The sequence below is a fragment of the Capricornis sumatraensis genome, chromosome 4, assembly GCF_032405125.1.
Source record: "Capricornis sumatraensis isolate serow.1 chromosome 4, serow.2, whole genome shotgun sequence".
Classification (NCBI taxonomy): Eukaryota; Metazoa; Chordata; class Mammalia; order Artiodactyla; family Bovidae; genus Capricornis; species Capricornis sumatraensis.
Genome location: NC_091072.1, coordinates 109,397,707 through 109,410,303, shown reverse-complemented (window position 1 = coordinate 109,410,303; position 12,597 = coordinate 109,397,707). Strand labels below are relative to the sequence as shown.

At 32.8% G+C, this 12,597-nt stretch overlaps 2 protein-coding genes across 2 annotated transcripts in view; one reads left to right on the top strand and one right to left on the bottom strand.

Annotated features, from left to right (window-relative positions):
- On the top strand, positions 1-5,908 carry SYCP3 (synaptonemal complex protein 3). Its single transcript, XM_068969903.1, has 8 exons — positions 1-133; positions 904-967; positions 1,120-1,154; positions 2,894-3,011; positions 3,836-3,935; positions 4,580-4,678; positions 5,623-5,727; positions 5,855-5,908. The coding sequence occupies exons 1-8, from the start codon at positions 1-3 to the stop codon at positions 5,906-5,908; spliced, it is 708 nt and encodes a 235-aa protein (XP_068826004.1).
- Positions 3,273-12,597, bottom strand: part of CHPT1 (choline phosphotransferase 1) — a 30,639-nt gene continuing 21,314 nt past the window's right edge. Inside the window, exons 6-9 of the mRNA XM_068969902.1 lie at positions 12,179-12,337; positions 11,372-11,497; positions 8,443-8,553; positions 3,273-5,934 (exon numbers count right to left, since the gene is read on the bottom strand). Of these exons, the coding sequence (XP_068826003.1) occupies positions 5,890-5,934; positions 8,443-8,553; positions 11,372-11,497; positions 12,179-12,337 (441 nt within the window). The 3' untranslated portion in view covers positions 3,273-5,889. The remainder of the gene's footprint in view (positions 5,935-8,442; positions 8,554-11,371; positions 11,498-12,178; positions 12,338-12,597) is intronic.

Below are 12,597 nucleotides of genomic sequence, written 5' to 3'. Positions count from 1 at the left end.
ATGGTGCCTTCTGGAAGAAAACATTCCGGGAAGTCTGCGAAACCATCCGTGGGGGATCAGGCTATAAGAGCCTATGAATTTGAGCAAGAAGACAAAAAAGATCTGAGTGGTTCAGAGGAGGATGCCATTGAAGGTACAGACCTGACGTTTACTGACCACGTCCTGCATTTTCGTGTATTTCATGCTTCTGTTTTGGGGCTAGTGAAGCTTCTATAGTATCTTTCACCTGATGTCTGATAAATAGTACAGAGATTATTATGACATTAACATAGGAAGACTTGCAAAATTGTTCGTATAAAATGGGTCTTTGATCCTGATTTAATTCCTCTGCAGTCCATGGCGTCGCTAAGAGTCGGACACGACTGAGCGACTTCACTTTGACTTTTCACTTTCATGCATTGGAGAAGGAAATGGCAACCCACTCCAGTGTTCTTGCCTGGAGAATCCCAGGGACGGGGGAGCCTGGTGGGCTGCCGTCTCTGGGGTCGCACAGAGTTGGACACGACTGAAGCGACTTAGCAGCAACCTACATAGAGGCGGCTCCCCCTGGTGGCTCAGTGGTGAAGAATCTGCCTGCCAATGTAGGAGACTAGGGCTTGATCCCTGGGTCAGAATATCCCCTGGAGAAGGAAATGGTAACCCACTCCATAATTCTTTCCTGGGAAATACCATGGACAGAGGAGCCTGGTGGGCTGCAGTCCATGGGATCGCAAAAGAGACATGACTTAGCAACTAAACAACACAACAAACCTGCAGAGAAAGTATTGCATTTATAAATCTGCTTTAAAAACTTGTCTTGGCAGAAAGCTTAAAAACACAAACCCTCAAAATTAAGATATGATACCATTAAAAAACTACCAAAATAACACACTTAATTTCAAAATTTTTTTTATTGTCATGCAGAGAAGACCTCAACACTTGAGAAACATGGGAAGAAAAGGACTTCTGCAGTAGTTGAAGATATGGGGTAATATGGTCAAACAATTTTCACCTGTTAAGAAGCAGCTATTTGGTTGTCCAATGAGTATTGCATGTAAAATACTGGGTATGTGATATTCCTTCCAAAACAATAAATATTTTATGGATCCTTAAAACTTTTCTGATGTAATTTTTTCATAGGGGTGAAGTACAGAATATGCTGGAAAGATTTGGAGGTATGTTTTAGGAGATATTTGTGTTTAACATTGTTTTAAACCATATAACTTGTATAATAGTAAATAATAATCAGTGGACTGTAAGGCTTTTTTAATGCTTTGTTTTTATAAGATTTTGCACAGATATATGTGACTCAGCTTCATCGATTTCCTTATTAACCTTTTCCAGTTGTTGATGTGAAAAAGAGAATGGTACCAACAATGGTGGGTTAAGAATGGTCCTGTTACTTTATACATGTGTGGGTTTAATAGATTATGGAATTTTAGAACAAAAATGGATGGGAAAAATATCTATCCCTCTTTGTATGACTTTCATGGACTAAGTGATGCAAACACACGCAGATCTGTATATGTGTCAGTTTTTCATTTTCTCTCTTTGGTTATTTTCTATGACATTCTTGTGTTCTTTACTAAATGTATTATAAACTGAAACCTTTAAAATAACTTTATTATTATTTTTACATTATCAAACTATGTAATTGAGAATTAAAGACAGTGTTGCTAGTAAGAGATGTATGAAACTGTGAAAGTGTTCATCGCTCAATCACTCCCAACTCTGTGACCCCATGGACTGCAGCCCGCCAGGCTCCTCTGTCCATGGGATTTTCTAGGCAAGGATACTGGAGTGGTTTGACATTTCCTTCTCCAAAGAGATGTATAGTCAGATAAAAAGATCATTAAATTGAAAAAAAATCATTAAATTGTATGTCAAATATTAGTTACATTAACTGTATTGGGGAGAGTATTCTGGAAAAAGAGTAAATATTTGGCTCTTCTCTATAGATCATTCATATAATCAAATATTTTTTGAAAGCTTTGTCCTATTTGGTAGTAGCAAAATACTTGACCTTTTAAATGTATCATTGGAGATAGATATTGGAAATCCCTTGTGGCTCAGCTAGTAAAGAATTCACCTGTCATGCAGGAGACCTGGGTTCGATCCTTGGGTTGGGAAGATCCCCTGAAGAACGGAAAGGCTACCCACTCCAGCATTCTGGCTTAGAGAATTCCATGATTCCATGGACTGTATAGTCCACAGGGTCACAAAGAGTTGGACACGACTGACTGACTTTCACTTTCACTTGGAAATACTAAATATCCAATAGTATAGGTAACCTCATCATGGTTGCTGAAAATGACCATTGATAGTAGATCCATATGCATGTGCCTAGCAAAGAATTATTAGAAGTATTAAAATTTTTATGAAATGCAGTACTTATTGGTAAAAAATGGCCTGTAAAAAGCTTCATGAACATATTTAAAAGAGTTCCTGAATGAACTTAGATACCTACTTAAATTAAGATTTTCCTATGCTTTGTCTCTCTTAGTAAAAAATATATTTAATAGTATCACTATATTTTAAAAAACATTTTGTTTTTATTTTTAGGCTTTTAAAAAAGTTTTGTGTTTTATATAATGAGTTCTAAATTTAGTCTTTATTAGTGTCTTCTTATGAAAAAAATTAAAGTCTGTCCTTGAGACCTTTTTTTTGTCATTAGCTCTTTCTAATCATCTCTAAATTAAAATTATCTCTAGTTAAGAAAATAAGAATTGAGATAGCAATAACTAAAATTTTTCTCAGAAAAAAAGCAAGCAACTAATCATGCTTTTTGATAGTATGTGTAGTTTTAAAATATCTTCAAAATTCTTGAACCAGCTTTATCCATATTTATTTGAATATGTGGGAATAAATAACTTACTTTCACATTAAATTTAATGAATATATATTTTCATTATAGCTGATATTAACAAGTCTCTTCTTGCCAAGAGAAAGAGACTAGAAATGTATACCAAGGCTTCTCTCAAAACCAGTAACCAGAAACTTGAAAATGTTTGGAAAATCCAACAAGAGCAAAGGTAAAGGTGTTGGTTTTTTTCACTGCCACAACATTTGTATCATTCCTTACTACTCAAGGGTACAAATTATGAGAAGTATTATCATTTTCAATTTATTGGGATCTCTAGTAAAAATTATATTTGATTTGATTTTCCTCTATGTCTTTTAGTCCTATAACTTTATTTCTTCACAGACTTGAGATACATTTCCTAGAAATCAATAAAAATGCCTCTTTCCCCTTTTAAATAATGATTGAGGCTTTTTTTAAACAATAAAAGTAATTTATTTTCATTTTAAAATATGCTAGCTGAATAAAAAGTCAGTGTCATATAAACCATTGGTCTTATAACAATTAACTATTTAACAGTGTATAAAATGATCAACCTTATATATTATAAACAATTCATATATTTTAGCTGAATTAACTATTCTTTTGTACAAAATCATTGTACCAAAATGGGGAAAAATTAAGTGAAATATTTCTATTTGAAAATCTTCTACAGTAACTTCAGTGAATCTATATCATAACCTATATTCAATAGGAGAAAATGAAAAGTAAATTGCTTGGAGATAAAATGGACTTTTCTGGGAAAATGTATATATATAATAAAACACCACTAGTTTTCAAGAGCTAAAGTGCGTGAGAGGATTTTGAGGGTTTTTCTGTTAGTTGGTTAGGAAAATAAATATTTCTGGAATCAGTGTAAGTCATACTTTTACTTCTTGATTTCACATCTGGAAATTTGATACTTTCTCTTTTATTATAGCATAATTACATCAAGTCAATTTTGTTTTGATAGTTGTTCCATGCTGATATGAAGTATAATAATATTACATTTTACAGGCAAAAGCTTAACCAAGAATATTCTCAGCAGTTTCTGACTTTGTTCCAGCAGTGGGATATGGATATGCAGAAAGCTGAGGAACAAGAAGAAAAACTTGCTGTTAGTATTATGCTTAGCTTTGTAGCTTTATAATTAATCTATTATAACCAAGTTTCAAGTAGAAGTGGAGAGCCTGGCCTTGTAGTACACTCATGGAACTCAGCCAGGTTCCATTACCTATTGCTGGCTGTGAGTTTGGTTCTGCTGAATGGTAAACTGTAAGTACAGGCACATACCATATATAAAAGCTGTTGGTGTTTGCTTCCTACCTAACACTTTGTTAATATGAAGTTTGCTATTATTAATACTGTGTAGAGGTTATAGTTATTGGTAATGACAAAATGTAGGTTATGAGTATGTAAGTAATAGATAAAGTAGGGTGAAGGGCAAAAACCATTGGTTGAAAACAGGTCAAGAAATTGAAAGATCAGCAATATTGGAAGGATCATCTGTGTTGACTTAGAAAGCAAGAAAAATTAAGACATGTTTTGAGCACTGTTGAGATTTCCTATTCAGTGACTAGCTGGATTATTATATTATTGTATGTAAGTGGTAAACACATTATCTAAACTCATAGTAAACATTAAGAAAAAATCTTAAAAATACTGATTAGAAAACTATTCCTTTTAAGTTTAACATAGAATTATTTTTTCCTAAAATTTACCCGAATAGTTATTACATAATTTTTTCTTTTACATTTGCAGAATCTGTTTCGACAGCAACAAAAGGTTTTCCAACAATCTAGAATTGTTCAGAGCCAGAGACTGAAAACAATTAGACAGTTGTATGAGCAGTTCATAAAGGTTTGTTGCATTTGGTAACATAATACATTCTTATAAAATATAGTTTATATGTGGAAGTAGAATATAATTTTTTTCTCAGTTTAAGGGGAAAACATTTTTCTTACACATTTTAAATTCTTAGCTATTTTCCATTCTGAATTCATTATATTTTATTTAAGTGCTAAATGCTATCACTGGACATTATTATCACTTGGGGTAGGAACTTTAGTACTATATTTGACACCTCCATTTCCCTTATTCTTCACCACTGCTACTGCCCTAGTTCAGAACCTTGTTATTCTTTGCTTATACTATAAAAACTCTTAACTGATTTTTCTGTTTACCAACCTATCTTTCATGGGTTTGCCATACTATCTTCTGAAAACATTATCTTTTCCCTCCTGAAAAACTGTCAGTAGATTCTCATTCTGAATTCTTAGGTATTCAAGATTTACCCCCACCCCCCAATAATATGATCCTTTTTTTATGCTTCAGTTACTACATTCATCCTTTACTTCCACCCTTCCACATAATTGCTTTCTCTGAACTCTGCACTTTCATGCTGTTGTTTATGTGCTTGCCCTAGAATACTTTTAACTCCTTTTCCCTTACCTTTTCAATCTTATTCTTTTGGCAACTAAATTGGAATTAATCCCCATTTTCTACTACATAGCTACAGCAAGTTGTGCTTCTATTCCTTTTATAAAATTCTGTTATTTTTTGTTTCTTCCAGTGAGAAGGTATATTACTGTTGTAACTCCTTTAATAATATTTGATTTATGATGATGTTTTCTATTCCTTTAGTGGATATTTTGGTTTTCATGTATTAGAATATTTTTATTTGAGATAAATAATGTGCATTGTTGAATATTAAAAAGTTCCTACTTTTGAAAATTAACTGCATAAGTTTTGAAACTGAGATAAAAAGTAGTGGTTTGTAACTGACCTAGCTTTTTGTGTTTTAGAGTATGGAGGACTTGGAGAAGAATCATGAAAATCTACTTACTGGCGCACAAAATGAACTTAAAAAAGAAATGGCTTTGTTGCAAAAAAAAATTATGATGGAAACTGTAAGTTGTTATTCAGAACTGAAAAAAAAGTATTAATGTAAGCACTGAAATATTTTATTTGCTGAAATATGTATTAACACTTATCTAAAAATTAAACCAGTGTTTAATATCTCCTTTCATGTAACAGCAGCAGCAAGAGATGGCAAGTGTCCGAAAGTCTCTTCAATCCATGTTATTCTGATGACTCTTTGAAGGAAGAACTTGAACCTAAGTAATATGATACAATTATAACATTAGCTAATAAGTCGTTAGAGTGATTTAAGATTCTGGTTTAAAATATTATATAGTATTAATCATTGCAAGACCATTCTTTTTGTTCACCTCCAAATATGAACTTCTGTGAGGAGCAGCAATACCTAAATTATATGTACCATTGTGCTTCAGCTCTTTAATAGTACTAGTGATAATATAGCAATAGTGAATTTTTCTAACATTTGTCATTTAACTTTTAGCAATAAAAATGATTTAATTGCAAGTTTTGGCTTCGTGTATTTGTATCACTTCTAAAAGGTAGAAAACACAAGTATAGATGGTTAATGTTCTTATTTAAGGAAAAAAAAACCCAAAATCTATTATATGTACATCCTTTCATGCATACTCAGGAAGTTACACTGCCAATTCTAATGAAAATAAGATTTCAAAAAATACATTCTATTGACTTATAAAACTTACTAAAGGCAACTTAAGTTTCCCTTCTGGAATAAATTAAACTGCTAAAATCCATGTTAAAAAACCAAACAGGATATATAAATACTGTTTTAAGGCATGGATTTGTGAATGTTACTTCTACAATGACATCAAAATGCCATTTAACTTGGCTCAGTCCATAATTAAATGACACATGCCCTTAGTAAATATTAAGAGCATTTCATCAACATACCTAATTACTATGGTTTAAGTACTTCACATCTGTCTTTAACTATAAATTACACAGAATGTTTTGTTTTCCAGTTTCAATATTCAGTAAATATATGGAAGTTTTTACATTCATTTCCAAACTAACAGTTAATTCTTATACCTGGTATTTTAAAATGTACACTTTTTAAGCAGAGAAAAATATATTGAACACTTAATAAATATTGTTTCAGCAAAATAAATTTGAAATATTTGAGTTAAACTTACTATATTTTGCTGAAAATACTTTCCCTGAGTCATTCAAAACAATATGCCCGATAGAAGGAGAGAAGAGTGACTTTGTCTTGTTTCTCCATATTTTAAATTTAATTTTTGTCTCATAATCCACCTTTATTTTAGGTTCTCCAAATTTTAAAAAACAAATACATACTGATTCTCTTCTTCTGTGATCAGTTATATTGGAAGAAATTAGTCCTCCATTGTTAACAAATGTCTGACAAAATTTAGTTTACTTCCTAAATTTTTGTATTTTGTAAAGGATTTCCCTTTTAAGCCAAAGTACATGTTGGAATATACATTTTAACTACTATTCAAATTAAGTACTATTCAAATTGTTTAAGTACTATTCAAATTATTCAATAAGCTGTTCTTACTGAATTTAGAAATTGTTTTAGAAGCAAAATAAGTACTCCAAAGTATTTTCATTGTACTTAAGTAACATATTTCCTTTTAAGAAATATCAACTTCTGCTCTTTTTATAATATGCCTTTTTCTTGCTTAAGATATAGTTAAGTGAAGTTGCTCAGTCGTGCCCGACTCTTTGCGACCCCATGGACAGTAGCCTGCACCAAGCTCCTCCGTCCATGGGATTTTCCAGGCAAGAGTACTGGAGTGGGTTGCCATTTCCTTCTCCATAAGATATAGTACATGTTCATTATTTCTTTTTTAAAGAAATGTTTTCAACATATGGCTTATGGTCTACAGAACTGTTAGATAAAAATTACAAACAGGTAAGATGAGAATTGAGGATCTGGGTCGCCAAAGAACCATATGACAGTTCTATTATTCATAATGAGCAATAGAAACATTTTGAGAGTGGAAAGATAAGAATCAATATATAATGTACTTAGTGACTGAATAGAAGATACTTATTTTATCCCCATTTTATCTCAAATGAGTGAAAGTGTACTTGAGGTAGCTTTAGCTGATATTCTAAAGGAAAGATACTTTTGTCATGGTTTCATAAATTACTGATTTTCTTATATGTCAATTGTGCTTAGGCTACTGTTTTTATTTTTCACAAATGGAAATGTTTAATATCCACTTTTTGGTGACAATGAAACTTAGAATATCAAGGAATAATTGGCTCTCACTGTAAAGATGCTTACATTTCACTCAATAATTATAAGTCTATGCACTTATGCAATATTATGAACTCATTTATCAGTGTTTAGCAATCAAAGTAAGCATCTCTCTCAAGATACCTAAAATCCTTTGTCCTGAATTTTTATGTAATCCTTTGGCAGAGAAAACCACAACTGTCTGAAAAGGATTTATGAGACAAACAGATTGCTCTTTAGAACTGTTTTATACTTAGAAGATTGAAATTTCTTTCTTTGGTTTTGTTTAGAATTAATTTATAGGTTGTATTACTCTGATACCTTGATAAAAAAATGTTGATAATGAGGGCTTTGCAACTAAGACAGATACAATGGATCTATAGGACTTAATTTTTATACTAAAATATAACCTTATTTGATAATATACTGGCCTCCTGCAAAGAGGGATTTCCTTCACTCATAGGTTCCCCTAACTGCTTCTCCTCTTTTCCTTGGGATATTAGTCAATATGCTTGTGAACCTGTTCAGGTGCTTGATGACATGAAGTCTTGAAGATACTTAGATGAAGGTGTCTTGAAATTTGCAGGCACAAAGCACTAAAGTACCTCATCATATCAAGTGAAGAAATGACCTTTAAAAGCAAAAAAGAAAATATAAAATGGATTATGGTCTATCTTTTCTGAAGTAGCAGCTATTCTTTGCTGTCCTCCACCCCCTAATCTCAAACCTTAGCCAAAAATTCTTAATCAAAAATACCTCATTTTATAGTTTGTATTTGGCCCTCACTGTAGTCCTCTGGAATATGCAGGGTATTTCACAGATTCAGAAACTGAGCTCAGAGTGATAAAAGGTCTAGACTAAATTAAAAAAGCTGAAAAGCAACAGAACTCAAGTCTTCTGACTCCACATTCTTTCAGTTTTATGCTGTGCAACAAAGCCACCAATTTTCTATTAGAAGGGGCTGTCAGTCATTAGAATTGAAATCACTCCATCGTATATTTTTCTTATTCCTTATTCCTGTGAAAGTAGTTGTAAGAAAGTAAAGGCCTGGAAAAGACACCATAGTTGAGAGAAGGCATACAAAAATTATGTTCTTTACAAAATTAAGGAGGAAGGCACACTATTTAAGAACTTTCCCAGAGACTGGGAGCAAATGCTTCCTTTCATAGAAAGAAGCCTCGTGGCTCTGTTGGTAGAAAATTCTCACTGATAAGAGGAAAATCTTATTTACTTGAAAAAGTCCATCTGACTTTTCTCTCTGAAGCAAGAACCTTTTCTCTAAGGATGCCAAAGGGCACAATATGTTGGTTTTGGTCCATCTGGTGTTTTTTTGTTTGCTTGTTTTTAATTGTGGTTATTAACAAAGTGTTTTAAAGAAAAACTGAATTTAACTTCCTTACCATAATCTCCACCACTGATGTAAAACCAGGCCAACTCACTCATTTACAAGTTAGGTGCTTGAATTTTTAACACCTGATATTTTAATTATACTCATTCTATTTGGTAATACTTATTTAAGTTCACCCAAAGGAACCCTACATTGAATTTTCAGATACTTTGAAAAATCACCCCCTATTTCTTAAATTTAGATTGTTTTGTAGCACTAATAATATTTATAGTGGATAGTAACTTAAAAGAAATCATTCTGACTTTCAAACATTTTTTAGAATATTGCCTGAGAACATTTCAAGGATTAAGATTTATATCTCACCACCATTTGAAGAATGGAAGACTTCTGAATAGATATTATTAATTTACTCCAAAAAAGTATAATACTATAAAACCTAGAACAAAGGATGATCACATGTACCCCATTGGTCCATGCACAGAACAGATAGGTTTTAAAAAACACCTATCTCTAGTAAATAGTGTGAGATTATTCAAATTATCAAAAAGTTCAATGTTTCTTTTAGCTCACTTTAATATTAATTTTCGTATATCTCTAATAATTTGGTGGAGTCTAGTGAGGTCTGGAGGTAGGGGAAAATGAGGCAAAAATATCCAGAAATAGCACAAATTGAAGCCTAGCCATAAATGTCTCAGTAAAATTTTTTTAAAAGTTAATATTGTCTCCTTTATTTACTTGTGATTAAAATATTAGAAACAATGATTTTCTTTTCCTTAGATGGCTAAAGCTGCTTTCTTATGCGCCATAATTCTACGTTTTATAATTTTTGAATAGAACTTATGTATTATCTATATCACTTTTTAAGCAGGATGCAAGCTATGAGAATTGAATTTGCTTGATAAGAATCATCATTATTAATATAAATTTTGTACTATCCTCAAGGGCCATACGCATACATATGGTTGCTTACTTCTAGCACAAATGGTCCTGGAATCCTGTACTTGGTTGTACTGTCTGTTCTGTTTCCTCAGTATTGGCTGACATTTCTTGATGCAGTAGTGCCCTCTGCTAACACAAATTCCATTTAATTTACCTGTTATCTGCTATAAGTTCAGAGTAATTCTAATAACCTGGATTAAATAAGACACTAATTCATGTTTGTAAAGCTTTGCCAGAGAGTGAAGTGATTTTTTACATTTTTGTACTTCTTTTTTTTTTTGTAACTTTTATTTGCATTTATTTTTTGCGGCAATTATTCCCAGCCATAAGTTTTTATTTCTTCAGTTTCTTCTGGGATATCTTTTTCTCCTGTGCAGCCTCCTCTTCTGGTCTAGGAACAATCTGTTCTTTTTCAGTAAGGATCATCTCAATGTGGCAGGGAGAGCTCATGTAAGGATTGATCCAACCGTGAGCTCTTGTAAGTCCTGCGCTGCATCTTGGGGACTTTGTTCACCTGGATGTGCTCAATGACCAGAGAATCTACATCTAAGCCCTTAAGTTCAGCATTATTACTCTGCATTTTTAAGCATGTGCAGTAAAAATTCAGCACTCTTTCTGGGCCACCGACCCTGCGTCCAGCCCCACTGTTTGGCCTGTACACACCTACCAACTCCACCATTGTAATGACAGAATGGCACACATTGCCTCTTTAAAGTGACATTCGTCAGATACTTGGTGGCTTTTTGGATATGCATACCCTTTATGGCCTGGGCAGTTTCAAGAGTGTTCTTAAAGTGAACACGAAGATTTGAACCTCTTGATCTGCATGATTTTGTGGGGTTTTCTGGGTCGAGTGAATAGTGTACCATTTTTAGAGGTCACCTCAGGCCACTTGTACTGTTTTCTGGTACTATTTTTTTTTTAAGGCACATAGTTTTGTTTTTAAGGATTTACATTGTTGGAACTGTATCTCAATGTATATGTGGGCCATATTCAAACACAATATAAAAGGAACTTTAAAGAAATAATTTTAAATGTTCAGAAATGCTTAATAGATTAGAAAGTTAAGGCTACCTAATACCTCACTGAAATGACTCTTAAGCATAGTATTATCTGACATTTGTTAAAAATAAATAAAAAGTCTTAGCAAAAAGGTACTTACCATTGCTATCCATAGAACAATATATTCGTCTACAAAATTATTAAAGTACTGGTCTAAAAATAAAAGACCTGGGCCAATAAAGACAGTGTCTTGAAGATACAGTTCACTTTTGGTCATGTGAGCTATCTATAAAAAAGTAAACAAAATAATTTCACTATTAAATTTTAAATGTTTTATTTTCAGGATAGAAATAACTAAATCTTTAATTTGCTGTTAAGATAAGGATAAAAAGGTAATTTGGGGTTCCCTCATAGCTCAGTCAGTAAAGAATCTGCCTGCAATGCAGGAGACCTAGGTTTGATTCCTGGGTCTGAAAGATCCCCTGGAGAGGGAATGGCTACCCACTCCAGTATTCTTTCCTGGGAAATTTCATGGACAGAGGGGAGCCTGGTAGGCTACAGTCCATGGTATCAACAAGAGTTGGACACAACTTAGTAACTAAACTACCACTACCACCACCACCACCACCAAAGAGACCATTTACTCTCACGTTTGATATGGGAATATTGAATCTAAAATCTCTCAAATTCAGGACTAGGTAGCTTGTTAAAGTTTCCAATATTTAAATTCCTTGGTATCAGAAGGTTATAACTGATAATCGTTGTTAAATAATTAAGAGAACTTACACTAAGGAGTCTTGTCTCTGAATAAAACATTCATTTACAGTATTACTTGGAGCACAAATAGCTATTTATTGTGATAACACCACAAAAAACCTACCCATTATATGAAAGAGTTTCCAGTTTTGTGTTTGAGGAACAAATACATTATTTATACCATGAATCATAAATTAAAAGAATTTCTTACCACCAATTTCTGTGAGACTTTAGCAAAGACACATCCAAACATTAGGGTATAAAGACAAGGATGCTTTTCAAACAAATTAGTTGCTGACTTTTTATAAATCATTATTGCCAGTATAATAATTATTCCTATGTGGAGTCCAGGTGATAAGACACTGGTACCCTAAGGGATAAAGCAGAAAAATCAGCACCACATTTTAACAATGCATTTATTACAATGCAGATATTTTCTGAGCATCTACTTTGTGTTAGGAACTAGAGACCTAGAGAAGAGTATGACAGTATATGGCCTAAAGGAGTATATAGACCTTAGCTGTGCTTTTCAAACTTCTACAGAACCCTTCCAAGGGTTACAAAGAGGTAATACGGTGCTACCGATGTTTCATTCCAATTTTATTGAATATACATTTTAAGCTAATAATC